The 20293-nt window shown below is 40.3% G+C and overlaps 1 protein-coding gene across 11 annotated transcripts in view; it reads left to right on the top strand.

Moving 5' to 3' along the window:
• Window positions 1–20293, top strand: part of ABLIM2 (actin binding LIM protein family member 2) — a 210111-nt gene that overhangs the window by 50220 nt on the left and 139598 nt on the right. For 10 of the 11 annotated variants that reach the window (XM_045017867.1, XM_045017869.1, XM_045017871.1 and 7 more), the window contains exon 2: window positions 11665–11808. In XM_045017867.1, coding sequence (XP_044873802.1) covers window positions 11665–11808 — 144 coding nt within the window. Of the gene's footprint in view, window positions 1–2703; window positions 2841–11664; window positions 11809–20293 lie in introns of those variants that run through there. The other variant, XM_045017868.1, reaches the window with a different exon arrangement.

The raw sequence follows: 20293 nt of genomic DNA, 5'->3' as shown, positions 1-20293 counted from the left end.
CATATATTTAATGTCAATTAATCGTGGTTAACTCACAATATTAACTAAAAAAAATTAATCACAATTAAAAATGTAATCATGAATAATTGCGCTGTTCAACGATAGAATATCAATTGAACTTTATTAAATATTTTTGATGTTTTTCTACATTTTCAAATATATTGATTTCTAGTACAACACAGAATACCAAGTGTACAGGGCTCACTTTATGTTATTTTTTATTACAAATATTTTCACTGTAAAAATGAAACAAAAGAAATAGTATTTTTCACTTCACCTCATACAAGTACTGTAGTGAAATCTCTATCCTGCAAGTGTAACTTACAAATGTAGATTTTTTTGTTCTTACATAACTGCACTCAAAAACAAGCCAATGTAAAACTTTAGGGCCTACAGTTCCATTCAGTCCTATTTCTTGTTCAGCCAATCGCCAAGACACAAACATTTGTTTACGTTTACAGGAGATACTGCTGCTCGCTTCTTATTTACAGTGTCACCTGAAAGTGAGAACAGGCGTTCGCATGGCACTTTTGTAGCCAGCGTTGAACGATATTTACGTGCCAGCTATGCTAAACATTTGTGTGCCCCTTCATGCTTCGGCCACCATTCCAGAGGACACGCTTCCATGCGTTATAATAACGTGTTAATTAAATTTGTGACTGAACTCCTTGGGGTAGAATTGTATGTCTCCTGCCTTCTGCCATATATTTCATGTTATAGCAGTCTCAGATGATGACCCAGCACATGTTTGTTTTAAGAACACTTTCACATCAGATTTGACAAAATGCAAAGAAGGTACCCATGTGAGATTTCTAAAAATAGACAAAAAAGAAAATCAACCTGCTGGTGGCATCTGACTCAGATGATGAAAATGAACATGCGTCAGTCCGCTCTGCCTTGGATCGTTATCAAGCAGAACCCATCATCAGCATGGACCCATGTCTTCTGGAGCAGTGCTTGAAGCATGAAGGGACATATGAATCTTTAGTGCATCTGACATGTAAATATCTTGCGAAGCTGGCTACAATGGTGTCCTTTGAATGCCTGTTCTCACTTTCAGGTGATATTGTAAATAAGAAGCAGGCAGCAGTATCTCCCGTAAATGTAAACAAACTCTTTTGTCTTGGCAATTGGCTGAACAAGAAATAGAACTGAACGGATTTGTAGGCCCCAAAGTTTTACATGGGCTTGTTTTTGAGTGCAGTTATGTAACCAAAAAAAATCTACATTTGTAAGTAACACTTTCACGATAAAGAGATAGCACTACAGTACTTGTATGAGGTGAATTGAAAAATACAATTTTTATAGTACTATTTCACACACACTACTATAATTTTCTGGCTGCCAGATGATTTTTTAACACAACCTCCCTCTGGAATTCTAGAAATTATAAAGAAAAAGCAACCTTTATGGCAAGGTGCCGCCACCTTGCTAATATTCGGTAGTTAGTTACTGCGCTAGCAGCTCAGTTGATTTCAAAGGAACCACTCATGACGTAAGGTACTGCTCATCATGAGTAAGGGTGTCTGATGTGTGGGTAGAGAAAAGGGAGTTCTACCAGCTTCCCTAGCCAGCCTTTTATACCAGCTAGCTCCCGAAAGAGCCTGCTGGAGTGGAATGGCATGGAGTACCGCTTGAAGAGCTAGTTGCGCATCCAGCCCTCTGAGTACATTAGGGTGCTGGGAAGTAGATGTGTACGTGTTTGAGAGAGGCAGGGATGCTGGCTAACAGAAGAGGTTTCGCAGGTTTCCCATTGGTGCCAACAACCACAGCGCATATTTATCTTTGTGGCCATCAATTTCACAAACACAACCAACCCCAAACTCAAGTTGTTTAGAGGTTTAGTCCAAGTGTTCTGCTCCTCTCTTTCTACTAGGAGCTCATTATCCTTGTTGTTCTTTATCTGCTGTAGAGAGTGATCTTGATGGATACACACAGTACTATGGTTTGCATGAGTTGGGTGAAACCTTGTTAGTGGTGAGGTTAAAACCTTGCTGAGTTTAATGGGGGTGTATGTACTCTTCAGTTAACTTAACTGTAGGGACAAGTTAGTCACAGGCCCCCACCTGAGACAAAGGGTTATGTGAATGCACTGAGGAGTTTTGGACTGTGTGGACGGAGAGGCTTTGCTTCATATTGTTTTGGATCAGGGTGGGTAGGTGTGTGCAGGTGTGGATAAAAGGTAGACCACAGAGGGCCAGTGAGTCACACAGACAGCCTGAAGGAACTGCTGAAAGCATGATGTATGGGCCAGGGGTTCAGGCGGAAAAGTATATTTTTTGGTGCTGTGAGCAAAAGAATCTGTTTCCTGCTCTTTGATTCCTTCTGTGTTCAGAGACGTGGGACTTTGTACATTCTTTGTAAATAAGCAAAACTGCATCAAAGAAATACCTGACTGTCACCAATTTCTCCTCCTAACTGGAACAACCTACTAGATCCTGAATTTTTGGCTACCTTCTTGGGTCAAAAAGGATAACAACACTGAGGCCGACATATATTTGGGCCTGTTCGTAAGTGATGGATGTCCTGTGAATGTGAGAATTTTGAGGCCTCTGTAGAGTTCTATTTTTACTAGGCAATAAGTTCTTGGCTATAATCCTGTTTATGTGTGGGAGCTGCAAGAGTCATATGACCCTTGCCACATTTCTCTCAGGAAGGCGCTCTAGTGGCAGAGTGCTGCTGCAGTTTCACTCATCTGTTAAAGTACTCTTCAAATTCACTTGTTCAACAAGTGCTTCAACTGTGCTCCTTGCAGATTGTAGGTACTTGGAGTGGTGATATGTCTGGCAGTATTTCTTGTGTCACCGACTGAATTAATGCTGGAATGCCGGAGGATACAGGTACAGTGTGACGACTCCACATTTGGGGGGATTTACACAAGAAATGACTCTCCTCTCATTTGGAATTTTCTGTGATTAAATCGTTAAGTGTATTGTCATCAGAATGTACTATTGCATGTAAGTGTTGCAGAGTACAGAAGGATGGTTAAATGTGAACTGCTTTAAGTTGTGCTAAATACTCTTGTTAATTGGAAAAAATACTGAGTTACAAATTAGCATGACAGTCACTCTGTTAGAACTGAGTTTCATGTTGGGAGTTGAATGGGTGATATTTAAAACTCCATGGCTTTATTTAATTTATTAGTTGTTTTTAAATCTCATATTAAATCCTACTGACAAAAAGTGTTGTGCTTTATGCAGCTACGTTGGGGAGTGTTGTTCAGTTTCCTTATGCAGTGCAAACTCACTAAAAATGTACAAATCCACAATTTATGTTGAAAACTAGCAGAGGGTCATATTAACTGAAATGATGAATGTTAAAGACATTCATTTAATCATAAATGTAATAGGCTTGCTTGCGCTAGCCTCCTTCCAGTGTATTGTGCATCTTGCATGTGAATATACGGACAGATTTGAAACTGTTTGGCATTGAGCACTTTGTATTGTATTCTGTATCTTACTGTGTGTGTTTGCAGTAGCCTATTTTGCATTGTGCAAGATAACCTGTGACTCTTTTTCCTGCTATCTCCCATGCAAAGTACTCAGGAATCAGTAGTAGTGTCACATGGTGTTTCAGTCTTACAGTTTTAAGAATCGGGTCTCCTGTGCCAGCCAACACTGTAAATCTATGACTTGATTTTGATCCTTAGGCAGTACTGAATGAGACTTCAAAACCTTTTGTTAGTGCCTTGGGAAGAGATACTATAGCCAGTTATTAATAATGAATATTTAATATATCTGTATAGGGCAAAGATAAAAGATTGCTAATCTGGACCCTTTTGGATTCATACATTAAATTACTGTATTTTAGTTTTAGAAAAGAATTGGAGACTTCATTGAACATGACGTTTGTTTGGGGTTTTTTTCTATGTAGTTCATTGGACTGCGAAGAAATATGTCAGATAAACTGTGCAAAACGAAGAATAATGCTGCTTACTTCACTGCAATGCAGTGTAGGAACAACTGACAAGAATTCCTTGGAAGAACTGTACCCTGCTCTTCAGAAAGTACACCACTTGAACGTCACTATAAAAGATCTCTTTAGGAAGTCAGTAGTTAGTATACAGTAAAGTGGTCAGATTTCAAACCCCCAGAGAACTGGATGCAATTTTGAGGTCTTTTTGTGGATGGGTCATTGCCAAGTGGACAAACTTCTCTAACCATCTATTTTACTGTCAGATTTAAGATGGAAAATTTTTTCGAGGGGACAGTTAACATGAGAGGGTTAGCTTGAAAAAGGCTGTGAACATAAACCTCTAGCTGAGTGATAAGATGTTCTGGGGCTTGAGAGGGAGGGATGGGAAAACCTGGAGGAGTCACCACTCCATGATCCCTTAGCCCTTCTCTCTTCAGTGGCTCTGCTCTGCAGCTTCCCACAGGAGGGTTAGAGGGGCATCCCCAGTACCCAGCAAAGTTACAGAGGATCTCAAGGATTTTTAAAGGAAAAATCTCTCTCAGGTGCTTACCTCACAATCTCTAATGTATTTATCCTCACAACCCTCTTGTGAGGTAGGAAGTACTGTGTAGTACTTTGGTTTTGCAGATGTGAAACTAAGGCAGAGAGAGGCTAAGCGCTAGATTTTGAAAGATATTTAGCTGTCTAAAGATGCAGATAGGCACCTAGTGGGATTTTCAAAAGTGCAAGGTGTTTAATTTCTGTTGGTTTTTGTTTTGTTTTTTAAGGCACCTAAATAACTTTTGAAAATCTGGACCTAAGGAACTTGCCCAAAGTCACACAGGAAGCCTGTGGCAGAACTGGCAATTGATCTCAGGTCTCTCTCGCCCTAGGTTAGGGCCCTGAGACATTTGTCCTTCTAACATTTAATGAATGAATGGCATTCCCATCTCCAATTTATCTGTTTTGCATTTTGGTGACGACTTCTAGCCCTAATGATGGAACAGTTTGATGTTGATAGTATTGAGCCATTTTCTGTGCGTCCAGACGTGTGCAGCGGTATTCATCACTGGAGCTGCTCATTGGTGTTCAAAGCTGGGAGTGCTGCCTGTGTCTGATTTGTTGTTCATATTTTCATATGAACTAGGGAATGGACATTGATTCTTTTAAACCTTTATGCTCGGTTTAGCTATTAATTATTGTTTCTATTTCATGGGTAGAAGATGCTCAGCCATGGATGGGATGGCTATGGAGGAATGTATTGCTGTGCTATACACCATCCATGCGGCAATCAGCAGCGTTTCCTTGGTGTGAGAAGTAGCACGTCTCCAGTACCATGAATCTTATTTTTAGGATAATGGAAACTTGTTCTGTAGGGATGGAAAAGTTTATTCACGTAATATCTCACATGAATTTTGGTTTGGTTTAAAATAACTACTTTGAAAAACTGTTCTATGAAGAGTAAACGTCATCAAATGGAAAACATCCATGAAAATTCTCATGCACCCCTCTGCCATTGCAAGGTAGTCTCCACAGGAAACTATCTATTGCATTCATCAATTTAATTTTATATTTCCCAACCAACGTGCCTCCCAAACATTTCCAATCTCCAATTCCCAGTCTAATATCGATATATTTCATGATCAGATATTTTACTTTTTTTCTGATATTTAACATTAATTATCTCTTTTTTTTTTTTAAATTGTCCCATTTCTAGTAATGCCCACTTTGGTCCTCTAAATAATTCCTCTCCAGACTTACATCCTTCAGACATTTGTAGGTGATTCTCCTTGTCTTCCCTCAGTCATTGCTTAGCCAAATTATCCCATATCCCCTCAGTTGTGGCTCAACCATATTATACATATTGAATTATTTTCCTCACTCAGTATAAATCAATACCTCTACTGCCCTAATAATGTACTCCCTCCAATTCATCTTTATATTTCCAGCATTAAGGTGTGCAAAACTCAGTGCAGTATTCCAGGATCAGTTTTATCAGGGCCATATAGATGGTCATCATATAGACAGTTGTATGTGAGTGAAAATCTTACTTCTTTTCAATGAGTCACTGCTAATTCAGTAAACCTTATTTAATACTAGAATTAATTGGCGCAGCACCTCACTCCTGCTGAGTACTCAGTAGGCAACCTGTGATTTCAGTAGCTGTCTGACTTTTGATATTAGAAATATGTTGATACTGGATTGTCACAGGACATCTCCACCGCTACCCAGTGAACCTCACTGTCTAGCCAGTTCAGATGGTTTTCCAGTCACAAACACACACACCGGGCTGTTTATCTTACACCAATGTGTGTATTTATTTCCCTCTTACATAGTAATAATTGTGCAATACACGCTTACAGCAAGGTAGGCTTCCCTACTTCCCTCACTTCTGAGCCCAGGTTCTCTCCGAGCTTCCTCCTGAGCTCCTCTTGAGCTCCCCTTGCTTCCTGTTTCCTCCCCTTATATTCTCCCCAGTTACCTTGTTAGCTCAGTGATTGCCACTCAGGTGCTCACAGCCCCCCCGCCAGAAAGTGTATAATTGCCCTCAGCTGGGCCTGCAGCCTTCCCCAGGCTGCAGCACTGTCAGTGATCAGGGTGTCCTGTCATATGGATATTTAGCAAGAATATCAGCAATAAAGTTCCCGGCACCAGATAGTGCCTATGTGGCAATGCTCTGGAAATGTATCCTACACTTACTCATTTCTTTATAATCTGTTGTTTTTCTTGTGGGAATATGCGTACACGAAATTCTTCCTAGGGCTTTGAAGAAGCAAGTAAGGATGCACGAACCATCAGTGACTTTCTAATATGAGTAGTTATAATCTGCTTCCTCATCCAGACCTGTGGAAGTACCAGACCCAGTCACAGCAGAACATCAGCAAGATTTTGGGCTCCATGCATAGTTCATCACCAACACAACAAGGGCTCCCTCTATATTTCCATTCAGCAGAGGCTATTTTAAGTGTAGAGTAAATAAAGGTGAATTTCAAATTTCATTCAATTCAGCAATCTAGGAAAAGTATGTGATCACTCAAACTTTAATGAGAACTTGAATCAGGAGGATGCTACGCTAAATGTCCTAATATACTGTATAATCATTAAACTCCAAAAGGGATGACGGCATATTGCTAACAAAATATGTTGATGGCGCATACTCATACACTTTGAAGCTAAACTTTGACACATACAAACAAAAGTAAAATGATCGGAATTACTATATAAAGAGAGTGGATTTAAAACTTTATTGAAATCCATGTAAGTTAAAAATGTAGTAGAACTTGAATAAAAGAAGAGTTCTCTAGTATGAAGGAGTTATTTCTCATGTTCTATCATTGTTGTTCCAGATAAAAGAGACGGTGTTTAATTAACTCTATGAAGAAACATAGTTTTTTTTATGACCGCACAGAGGTTATATTCACAGAGAATGTTGGGTGAAACTCTGATCAGTTTTAATGTAGTAAATTAATTAATTCCTTTTGAATTGAGAGGAAAATAAAGCACCCTGTTAGTTTTTGTTGTTTGTTCATTCATGCTTATTTAACACAGTTATTTTTGAATGTCAAATGCATCCTTGTGAGATTTAAAAAATGGAATGCAAGCAAAAAGTTATAGTTGTTTTACAGTTTGTTGCATACCTGTGCTTTAGCTAAATATAATTCTTCTTTACTTTTCATTTCCACTCATTGCTTGGAAACTATTGTTAAACAAAAAATGCTAAGACATCAAAAAGATCTCAAGAACATGCCAGATAGGTCCCGCCCACCCCTCCCCCCTTTTTTTATTTTTTTATTTTTTTATTTTTTTGAATCCTACTGTAACAAAAAAGGCTACTGTGTTGATTCCCAGATACATTGCAGGTTAGGTATTACAGGGAGCTATGCAGAGCGCTTGGCCCTAATGCACATTTCGGAATCAATGCTAGCATTCAAGGGAAACAACCTGCAGTAAGTCTTGCTGTCCCAGAGGAGGGGGGACTGTGAGAATGGGTGCAGTTGACAATAACCTTTTAATAGTGTTTCTTTTTAACAAACACTACATGAAGTTTCCGTGTAAGCGGCCAGAGTTCAAGCAGCAGTTACAGCCAATTCCAAATGAGGAAACCCTTTAATAAAAATCTATCGTTATTTACTAGGAAAGATGTTCATAATTTTCACGCAGAGGAAACATCTGTATGGTTGACTGCATTAATGTCTTTCTGCTTTGAAAAACTTCTACATACAAAGTTACATGCACAAGTATTTGGAGGATCAGTGTTAGAGTAAATACAGGGAGACAACTTTTAGCCCTGAAACAGTTATTATGGAAAATTAAGGGGTAATTGGCTGATAGCACTTTTACTAATTTATTTAATTTAATTTAGTTAATTTATTGGTCAATATGAGAGGACATAACACCACTGATAAGTTTATTTTTAAGTTGCATTTGTTTTCTTTTTGTGAGACTGTACGGAAACTTTTTAAAGCTGATCTAGAAACACTGGGTGGGGGGGGGGGGAACCAACTTTAGAATGATGTGCTGAATCCCTGGAGTAAGAAGAGGGACATTCAGTATGTAATTTACTCTCCCTTGTTCACTCTATTAGTTCCCTGTATTAATCTGTTGCCAGGTGGAAAAACTACTATGGGTGTGGCGAGTCATAATACAAGCCTGTTACAATTTGTTTTAATAATTCAGCCCATAGGCACTGTTACCTAACATATTAAAATGTACAAATAATAAATGTACTGTAGCAAAATTACAAGAACTAGAAAGTTTGTGTTCAACATTTCCTATAATTCTTTGGAATGCTCTTTTGCATAAACAACTTAATAGGTGCAATTTCTATTTTAAATCACAAGATGGCAGCACATTTTTAATTTGCTCAATATTTTGCTAGCCTAAATGAGCTCAGTTCTGCAGCCTTCATATACTTGCATCTCTTGTTGAAGTCAATAGGCATTTGCTTGCAGAAGGACAGCAGGATTACAGCCTTTATTTGTTACCATAATGCATAGATAAAGACCCTTAGAATCCCTTTTTTACTCTAACCTATCAACTATTTTTAACCTGTAACATACAGAGTAAAGAGTCGGCGGGGAGTTGCTTTTGGGGTGTGTTTGTTTTTTATCAAAAGAAGATTTAAGTTGATTTAAAATGACATTTACCTTCAGTGCTGACGATCTTGAAAGTTCAGTGTACTATTTACTAAATGTAATAGAAAAATATATTTGACTGAAAGTCACATAACATAGAAAAACAAAGTTTATGCATGCATCCCTAGCATATTGCATACGATTTCTTTTATATGTAAACTTACAGCTTGATCATTAAAATGCTTACTCAAGTGAGTACGTACCTTACATGAATACTTGTGTGAGGAAAAGTTTGCAGGCTTTCGCTTTTAGAGATTAGAAATAGAAAACACCTGTTAGATCATCTCTCTTCCAGTGCAGGATCCTTCCTCCAGTATTAAGTATTTGCAATACAAATTACTAGTTAGTTGCATGTTTCATAAAAATGCCTTGCTCAGCATTTTGATATATACTTATGGGAAAGCAGAACAACATCTTACCTCTGTTTTTCACTATTCTAAAAGGGTGACTGTGCCTGGGAGTCTGAAGAAAGTGCCTGGATATGTTTAGCATAGAATCTGATTTGCAAGAGTACATGATAGTTTATATGAGAATAAATATTTTAACCCCACTATTCTGGATCAATTCCAACATCAATGGTTATATGTTGCTTGCCAGAAATTCTGCTATAGGTTCAATTGGCTAAGTTCCCTTAACTTTTACTGAGACTTAGGCTCCTAGAGATTTAGGCCCTTGTGAAAATTGTATCCTGGTCTTTATGTTGGCAAATTTTGTGATAGAAGAATTCGTATTTGTTGTATGTGGCTATGATAGGGTGACCAGACAGCAAGTGTGAAAAATCAGGACAGGAGGTGGGGGGTAATAGGAGCCTATATAAGACAAAGTCCCAAATATTGGGACTCCCTGTAAAATGGGACATCTGGTCACCCTAGGCTATGATGAGCAAAGCTACTATGTAACTGTCTTACTTTTCTGCCACAGAGTTGTCAATGAAGTTCTGATTGCAGACTCTTTATCACTAGTGATGATGTAAGGGGCAAATCACATTGTGATTTTCCTCCCCTCACCCCCATTTCAATTTGAGTTTGCAAACTATTGGTTAGAAGCAATCATATTTTGACTTCTGAGCTGAGAACATTTGCTCTGGATGTCAATAAGTGAGATCAGAGCTCCACTCACAGAGTCGTATTTATTATAGTTATTCCTTCAGTGGCTTCAAATGTATTTTAATGTAGTAATAAATTAATCACTATCTTAGTGCTTCAGTGCCACGTACCGAAGAAAGTGTCTGCTGACTAAGCACAATTATATGAGTACCAAGCTTACCAAGCATGTACCGTACCAGAACTCTGTAGTCATGTCATAGTGCTTAACATTCTTTAAAGTTCCCCAAACTTTCTGTGTCTCCTGGCTGGAAATTTGCTATTTACAGTACATTGGTGTTTTCCAAACTGGGGGATTAATGTGGGCAAAGGATTGGCTGGGAGCATGGGCCTCTTAGTTCTCCAGGTTCTCAGCCTTAATTTGAAAAAAGTCTGTCATGGGTACAAAGAAACCTTCAAACATAAAGCAAGCGCAACTGATGTAGCGATATCTCTCTGAGTTTGCAGTACCCATGAAAAATAGCTCTGAGCCCATTCATAGCAATGGGTGCTAATGATGGTACTTTATATGGCAACATTTTAAGCTATTTCAATTCTCATCAAAGCATGTAACAAGGCAGGGTAAGGGTCATCTGAAGATCTATGTCAGTGTTTTCCAAAGAGTTGTGTTTAGGAGGACGTGGAGGGAGGCACCAAAAAGACTAGCCATGAGAGGGTACATGGAGGATGTACAGTTAATATGTGTAGGCTTTTAACAATGCATGGTGAGGTTGCAGGAAGAGGAGGAGTGCAGTTGGTTTTATTTTGCTGAGGAGGAGCTCAGCATTCAAAAGTTAGGGAAACTTTACAATATCTTTGTAGTATCTTCAGTGTCTGTCATCACATAATACTATTGCAACGAATAAGTGGGCACATAGTAGTTCATGGTTATGCTTATCTGGAATGTCATGTAACCTGTGGAAACAGAACTTAGATCGTCCGGTTCTAAAAGCACAAGCATTTATCAATTGAGCTAAAGGAAAGTCTTTCGTAATTGCTTATAGTCTGGGGTGGAATCAGGTGCTTGAGATCCTGTGACACATCAGTTTCAGCAAATAATTTGTAACTAGAGCTGTTGTTTTTTAAATTGACAAAATATTTAATTTAAAATTGTAATTAAACAGTGTGATGCAAACTGGAAAAAAAAGGCAGTTGAATTTTCTCTTTATACAACCCTTGATCCAAAATGTTTTTGTTCAAGTTGCTTGTGAAATTCATAAGCTGTGTACAATTCTTTTTTATAATTGCGGTGGTAACCTAAATGGAAGTGAAAATCAGCAGTGATGTTTTAAATTTGTGAGCAGACTGTTTACACTGACATATGACTCTAAAGGAAATTCAATTAAAATAAAGTTTAAAAAGACCACTTCAGGAGCTGGCCAACACTAGCAAGTGAGACCACTTTGGCCCAGGATTCATGTTCATGGCATGTTTTGACTGAAATGTCAATTTTCATTATTTGTTTGTCTAATAAGACCATCGTTTTATGTAATTTGTCCAGCAGAAGTTTTTAATCTACTGTATGCTCTTATACAACTTCTCTTTCTTTACAGTTTCTCAACCACAGGCTGTACATAGCCACCTGGAGAAACCATCGGGTACAGCAATTCTCTGCAATAACTGCGGAAACCCATGCAAAGGGGAGGTTTTGAGAGTTCAGAACAAATATTTTCATATTAAGTGCTTTGTTTGTAAAGGTAAGTGTTTACTATTTATTACTGTCTGCTGTTATTGATTTTATATATATATATTACAGTAACGCCCTGGAGATTGTGGCCCCATTGTTTTGGAAACAGCACAGATCTATAGTACAAGCCAGTCCTCACATCAAAGAGCTTATGGTCCTAAGACCCTGATCCTGCAGCGAGTTCCAAGTGCAAGGGTTCACCCAGCTGGAGCTTTTTGCAAGATTGGAGCCTAAATAGGGACAAGATGGGAGAGGAACACAGCACGAGGGGTGGAAGTCAAGGGTAACAACAAAGGAACACAAGATTCCATAGATTAGCTGTGTCCAGTTTGCAGGATAACTTTGTATGCTTTAAGGATCTGTTTTGTTTTAAACATATAAATGAACAAATTGATAATTAATCTTTAATAGGCCATTTGCCTAGCTATTGCTAGTCAGCAGTTTACTGCAACTTTATTTCCAAACACCATCTACAAGACAGATGCTCTATTCTTTAGGCTGTAAATTATAGAGGCCCCAAGTGAGATCTGAAACCCACTGTGGTAGGCAGTGTACAAACTCGTAGTAAAAGACCATCCCCCGGAAGAGCTGGCAGCCTTAGATTGGAATGGGAAATCGAAGCACAGAGAGATGAAGTGAATTGCTAAAGGTCACATACCTGGTTAAAGGCACAACTATGCTTAGAACTCAGGTCTCCTAACTCCTAGACCAGTTCTTTATCCGCTGGGCCATGTGTGCAGTTTGTTTAATTTTTAATTCTGCTCAAAATATAGTTGAGCACATTTCAAGGGCACATCAAATGAGTTTCTCCTTCATATTGTTCCCTCTGTCAAGTACAATTACATCTTTATTAATCCTACGGAACAAAGCTCACAGCACGTGATATTCAATACCTGGATGAATCTTTAATGAATTAGGTATAGTGACAGTATTAGATACTATAATGTAACTTAATACAGTTTGATGCTATATCATTTTGTGGAAAAATTATACAGGAAGACAAATAAGCAATAATACAGTGTTCTAAATGGAACAAATATTTTAGTTACATCCACAGAGCTAGCGGAATAAAGGTCATAACTTAAAGTATTTAAAGTGGACTAAAATCAGTACATAAACCACAGGACAGATTGTGAGTTCTAACACTTAGATTTCGCCAACTAATTGTACCAGGTGCAAACTCCTCAAGCAAACTCCTCAAGCACTTTAACAGCCTTAACATGGAGTCACAGACAGTCCCCTTGGGTACTCCAGTCTGTCTTGCCACCCAAGTGAGTGATGTTGTAGATGGTCCCTTGCACCAAGAATCACAGCAATATTCAGCAAAGAGTTCTGTGGCACCTTATAGACTAACAAGCGTATCAGAGCATGAGCTTTCGTGGGTGAATACCCACTTCGTCGGATGCATGCAATATTCAGGTTACTCCTAATCCCAAAGGACCAGCCACTTACCCGAGGTCAGTTGCACTTAAGGTCTCACACCAAAGACAATTCTTGTAGCCAATCCTATGGTAAACTATATGAAGATTTATTAAATAGGAAAAGTAAATAACTCTCTAATTTCCAAAGTTAAAGCAAGCAAACACAGATACATGAATGAGTTACAGTCTTAGGTTTTCAAAAGTCTATAGGCTTCTATAATCATCAAGTTCTATTTGTCCTTTAGGGCTAACCCAGGCAAAGCTACTGGGGATCTCTTGTTTATGCCTAGAAACAGCTTGCTGACCCAGCATCTCCAAGCAGCATAGAGATACCTAGTTGCATTTGTTCAAGGTTTTTATCCCCCTCCTGCTATGTGATGTGAGGTGCAAACTCATCTGATGGGATGACTTGCATGACTCCTCTTCACAGGGAGCAAAGCAGAACAACAATAAGTTTTTAGTCCTTTTGTTGAGGATTCCTCCATCCAGATGTGAGGAGTTTCCAATTGTAAGAACCATTCATAGCCTTTCCAGTATTGATGGGTCTCCTCCTTCAGAAGGGGCATAACAATTAATTAATATCCCTCTTCAGTATGGCGATCCACACAGTCACAGAGGCTCATAATACAACCGTTCAAATATTACATTACAACATGGAACACAGATATTACAAGTAAGATTAAAGCATGCAGCATCTCACAAGTATTCAAATGAATCTAAACACTAAATTCTTCCTTATAATTCTAATGCCTATTTTATCGATATCAACCCACAAGTGAGCCAGACAGATTACAGCTATGTATCTGTTAGTGTCTAGTTGAGATACAGGGATTTTGACATGAGCTGGCACTTGGCCTGCTAGTGTCACGGTGTCATTACATTACCCTGGACAACTAAAGTTTGATCCCATATAGATAATAAAGATAGAGATCATCTTTATTTTGGCTCAAGTTATTCTTGAGGCTCTCAGTGTTTATGGTATGATATCTTTCTAACACGTACAGCATAACACTTAACTGCATGAAGCATTAATATTTAGGAAGTAGTTCAGGAGCATATACAAGCCCAATGTATCTGAGGTGCACAGATAATTTGGTGGTGACTGGCATAGATTTGACTATAAATTAAAAAATTAAAAAAAAACAGAGGGTGTGACTCTTCATGCTTTAAATGATCACCTCTAGCATGCTGTGGAAGGAACAAATTCACACAACTTCCACGAATGCTGCTCTGCAAACCTACAGTGGCCTTGTGTGGAGTCCTGCAGTTTCCCTACAAAATAAATATGGCCCTGCAAAACCCTACTATAAAGTTATACAGATGTGAGTGGAATGTGCTGTGCATGGTTTCTCTGTCTTTAGCCAGGTTACAGTCAAAGACAAGGCAGTGAACTTGCAATCTGAACCTCAGGTGTAAAAAAACAAGGCCTGCTATACAGGATCAGCTTTACCATATATCCACCCATCTTTTCTTTAGGTCTTGCTACTCAATCTTTAATCAAAACCCATTGGACCCTGGATTGCTATAGTGCTGTATGTGCCTTGGAAACAGTAGCTCTGCTCCTCCATGGTGAAATAGTCCGCTTTTTAGTGTAGGCACCCTCCTAGGTATTTAACCTTGCATATTGGGTTTAATTGATCATAGGGGTCAGATCCTCAACTTTTGTAAATTGGTGTTGCTCTGTAAGCCAATGTGCCTGTTTCACATTTGCACTAATGCAGGGGTTCTCAAACTGGGGGTTGGGACCCCTCAGGGGGTTGTGAGGTTATTACCTGGGGAGTCGCGAGCTGTCAGCCTCGACCCCAAACCCCACTTTGCCTCCAGCATTTATAATGGTGTTAAATATATAAAAAAGTGTTTTTAATTTATTAGGGGGGTCGCACTCAGAGGCTTGCTACATGAAAGGGGTCACCAGTACAAAAGTTTGAGAACCACTGCACTAATGCCTCCTTTATACAACTGTGGCAGTGAAAAGGGGGTCTTGGGGTGGGTATTCATTACAGCTTCACCCATGTTAAAGCCCCTTTTACGTGACCGGAGTGGTGGAAAGCACCCTTAGTATACATGAGAATTGGAGCCAATAATTTTAACTGCATTGGATTCAGATGAGAAGATGGGCAGAGCTAGGACAGAGAGTATTCACTAGAGAAGGAAAAAATTAGAAGGTATCCGTAACTTGGTAACAGGGAGTGGTTTGTTTATGACATCAAACCCATCTGCTGGGCTATAAATAAGCATGTTTAAAGCTCCCATGTGTAATCCGAGGGATTTGCATTTGAACATAGTGTAAAACCAAAGGGTCTCAGGTTGCAGGAGAGGAGCCATCTACAGGAAACTTGAAAGTAAGATTAGAGCCCAAAACAAAGTTAACAAAGCAGGTGTGGTTCATTACCTTGCATTCAGACAATACCAGCAGTGTGTTCATCACTGGCTAAGTCCTTCAGGGCCCTGTAGGGCCCTGAACATGGTAAATAGATATGCCAGGAATAAGTGAGCAATGGACATGGCACTCTCACAATCTGTCTTGAAGAGTTTAGTGGCCTGACCATTCTGTCACACCAGATTTACAGTGGTGTGACTCTGTTCATTGATTTCCTTGGAGTCATGCCAGCTTAAAACTGATGTAATCCAGTGGTCAATCTGATCCTGTGTTGGGCTTTTCAGACCATAGCTTTTTAAAAAATTCTATAATGTATATCAGGCTGAAAGCTTATTTAGTCCTCTGATTTGCCTTGTTTCTTACCTACCTCCACCTCCTCTGGCTTAGGTTTTTTTACTAGTGCACAAGTAATTGTTGATGATCAGGTGCAGCCTCCAATATAGAGCCCAGCAAATTCTAGTCATTAATCAAATAATATCACAAAACTTCTGATCTACCAAGCACTTGGTGTGCTTAACTTTTAGCACATAAATAGTCCAATTCAAATCCGATTGAAAGTTAAACACATGCTTCAGAGGTTTGCTGGATTGGGACAATGGACTATGTGTAAAACTTTCATAGGTAAATACATAAGAAAATAAGAATGGCCATACTAGGTCAGACCAATGGTCCATCTAGCCCACTATCCTGTCTTCTCACAGTGGCCAATGCCAGATGCTTCAGAGGAAGTGAACAAAACAGGGCAATTTATCGAGTGATCTGTCCCGTCATCCAATCCCAGCTTCTAGCTGTCCGAGGTTTAGGAACATCCAGAGCAAGGAGTTATGTCCATGACCATCTTGGCTGATAGCCATTGATGGACCTATACTCCATGACTTATTTAATACTTTTTTAAATCAGCTATACTTTTAGCCTTTAACATCCCCTGGCAATGAGTTTTGCAGGTTGACTGTGCATTGTCTGAAGAAGTGCTTCCTTGTGTTTGTTTTAAACCTACTGCCTATTAATTTCACTGAGTGACTCCTAGCTCTTGTGTTATATGAAGGGGTAAATGACACTTTTTCTCCACACCATTCATTATTTTATAGTCCTTTTTCATATCCCCCCTCAGTAATCTTTTCCAAGATGAACAGTCCCAGTCTTTTTAGTCTCTCCCCATACAGAAGCTGTTCCATAATCCTAATCACTTTTGTTGCCCTTCTCTGTACTTTTTCCAGTTCTGATATATCTTTTTTTTAGATGGGGCAACCAGAACTGCAGACAGTATTCAAGGGCATACCGTGGATTTATATAGTGGCAGTATGATATTTTCTGTCTTATTATCTATCCCTTACCTAATGCTTCATAACATTCTGTTAGCGTTTTGACTGCTGGCACTTTGAGCAGATAGTTCTTTGAAAACATCCACAATGATTCCGAGATCTTTCTTGAGCGGTAACAGCTAATTTAGACCCCATAATTTTGTATGTATAGTTGGGATTATGTTTTGCATTTATCAGAATTGAATTTCATCTGCCATTTTGTTGCCCAGTCACCCAGTTTTGTGAGATCCCTTTGTAACTCTTCCCAGTCAGCTTCGGACTTAACTGTCTTGAGTAACTTTGTATTGTCTGCAGATTTTGCAATCTTGTTGTTTATTTCTTTTTTTTCAGATTATTTATGAATTTGTTGAACAGCACTGGTCCCAGTACAGATCCTTGGGGGACCTCGCTATTCACCTCTCTCCATTGTGAAAAGTGATGATTTATTTCTGTCCTTTGTTTCCTGTCTTTTAACAATGTTACTGATCCATGAAAGGCCCTTCCCTCTTATCCCAGGTCTCCTTACTTTCCCTGAGAGCCTTTGGTGAGGGACCTTATCCTTATCAAAAAGCATTCTGAAAGTCCAAGTACACTGTATTCACTGGATCACTCTTGTCCACATGTTTGTGACCTCCTCAAAAATACTAACAGATTGGTGAGGCATGAATTCCCTTTACAAAAGCTGTGTTGACTCTTCCCCAACATATCATGTTTATCGATGTGTCTGTTCATTCTATTCCTTACTATAGTTTCAACCAATTTGCCCAATACTAAAGTTAGGCTTACTGGCTTGAAAAAGCCAGGATTGTGTCTGGAGCCTTTTCAAAAAATCAGTGTCACATTAGCTATCCTCCAGTTATCTGGAATGGAGGCTGATTTATTCGATAGGTTGCATACCACAGTTAGTCGTTCTGCAATTTCATATCTGAATTCCTTGCGAATGGTGAATACCATCAGGCATGGGTGGTGGGCATCAAAGTCAGGGGAAGGCTCAGCCTACCCAAACTGCCTGTGTGGCCCTGCCCACACTCCACCCCCAGACTCCCTCTTGCTTCCTGACATGGTTCTTTCCCATGTGGCCGAGCCCTGGGCCAGGGGCACCAGAACAGGGGGAGGGACCAAGGGGCCACTTTTTGAAAGTGAAGAGGCCTGATCTGTCCACTTTTTACCAGGGTGGACCACACCCATTTCCTCTCCTCTTCCTCCTGAGACCCCAACACCCGCCCATGTCCCCCAGCCCATGTCACCACTCCCTGGGTTCCCCGGCCACCTGGGGCAGGAGGAGGGTCTGTGACTCCACGCCAGCTCCCCACAGCTGCCCGCGTGGCTCCCCCTGACCTGGCTCCGGCCGGGGGTTGGGGGAGGGACTCGGAGCCACAGCCCTGCCATGGTAAGAGCCGTGCACGGGCAGCTGTGAGGAGCTGCAGAGTTGTGGGGACATGGGCCGGGGACTGCTCTGGACCCCCACGTCACGGGCAGGGGAGGGTCCACCATGGCTCCCCACAGCTGCTGGCCCAGCACTTTTCATGGCTGGGTGGTGGTTCTGAAGTGCCCTCTCCCCGGCTGGAGCAAGGTCAGGAGAGCTGCACAGGCAGCTGTGAGGAGCCTGGGTCCCTCCACCTGCCCTGGGTGGAGGGCCTGATACACGGGCAGGGGGCTACCTTTGCCTCCCTGGCTCCCCCCCCCCCAACTTTTGAGAGGGTTCTGGCGCCCTTCCCCTGTGGCTAGTCGGGGCTAGCCTGTAGCCAGGAACGCAGGGCGACTGGAGCCGGTGCTTGTGCCGGCCACTCACCAGGTGCACTGTCTACCCACCCAGCGCGCCGGGGCGCACTGTCTACCCGCCCTCTGGGTGCTCTGGGGCTAGAGGAGGGCTCTGGGCTCCGGCGGGGGAAGAGGGGCAGGAGGTGTGGGGCCCCGGGTAGAAGGGGCAGGCCAGCCGGGGCCTAGCCTCTCCAAGCCTGCTTGTCACCCACCACCCATGTCATCAGGTTCTGATGATTATATTACTGTTTAATTTATCAGTTTGTTACAAAGCCTCTACTATTGGCACCTCAGCCTGGGACACTTCCTCTGACCTGTCACCTAAGAAGAATGGCTCAGATGTGAGACTCTCCCTCGTATCCTCTGCAGTGAAGATCAATGCAAAGAATTCATTTAGCTTCTCTGCAACAGCCTTATCTTCCCTGATTGCTCCTTTAGCATCTCAATTGTCCAATGGCCCCACTGATTATTCAGCCCAAGTGCTTGAGGGCCAGATGTTTAAAGGTAGCTATTTTCCTAAAGATGCAGGTAGGTGGCTAGTGCGGTCTTCAAGAGCATCTAACCTTGTTTTCAAGGGAAGTTAGGTGCTAGCCTGTGTAGGAGCTCTTGAAAATCCCAATAGCTACCTAGCTGCATCTTTAGGTGTCTAAATCCCTTTGCAGATCTGGCCTTTAGTCCCTGAGGGTAGTTCTACACTGGAAAAAAATACCCACAGTCACTTCAAAATGGAAAGCCCAAGCTTGTTTTTTGAGCTGGTTGGTTTGTAAAAAAAAAAAAAAGGCTTTGATGAGAAATGTTGCTGTGTTTTGACTAGCATTCGGAGTGGTTGACATTTTTTTGAAAATACATATTCATATTTTGACCAGCTCTTATAGGTTTCCTATTTGAGATCATTTTATCTGAAGTTAAAAGATCCTGTGGTACCATGGAAGTTTTACTAGAGTTGGAGCTGAAGTACTGTGTATAACTAGCTCATAAATGACAAGAGACCAGAATTAATGTTTCCATTCATTAGGAGGTAAAGAATCTTCATGTGGCTTATAATATATTCATTAGAGAACCCCCCTGGTCATAAAATTATTTTTAATTTTTCTGCTAAGTTTATCGTGTTCTCTAATTAGTCTCTGCTGTTGTTTGAGGGCATAAAGAACATTCTGCAACTTCTCAGATGTCTTGATCAAATATCCCTCGTCATCCCATAGCCATTCTAGCCGTCACTTTGTTGAATGGCATACCCTTCACCTAGAGTCTGCTGGATTGAATTTTAAAAACACCTGCTTCATGAATTTGTGTGATTAATAAAATGCAATGAGGAGGGTGGGAGTTTCAGTATAATTATATGTGGGAAAAGAATATCTGACTGAAGGCAGAATCCAAACATTTTATTCTTTTAAATTCACAAATGGATTAGTTTCATTTTATGAGGTAAAATTTCTGTTTTGATAGGGCTTTTTTTTGTAATTTCCTTAGTTTCATGTTAGATGTGCATCAAAAGGTGCATAGCAAAACTACAGGTGCTTAATGTAGTCTTCTAAACTTCTACACATTTCATAAAATGAGAAGCATACACATCCCCCCTAATCTTTCACTCTCTAGCTTTTAGCTTCTGTTACATCTTGGTCCATGACAGAG

This window comes from Mauremys mutica, chromosome 5 (assembly GCF_020497125.1).
Source record: "Mauremys mutica isolate MM-2020 ecotype Southern chromosome 5, ASM2049712v1, whole genome shotgun sequence".
Classification (NCBI taxonomy): domain Eukaryota; kingdom Metazoa; phylum Chordata; order Testudines; family Geoemydidae; genus Mauremys; species Mauremys mutica.
The sequence above is the reverse complement of the archived record's forward strand: the minus strand, read 5'-3'. Positions and strand labels throughout refer to the sequence as shown.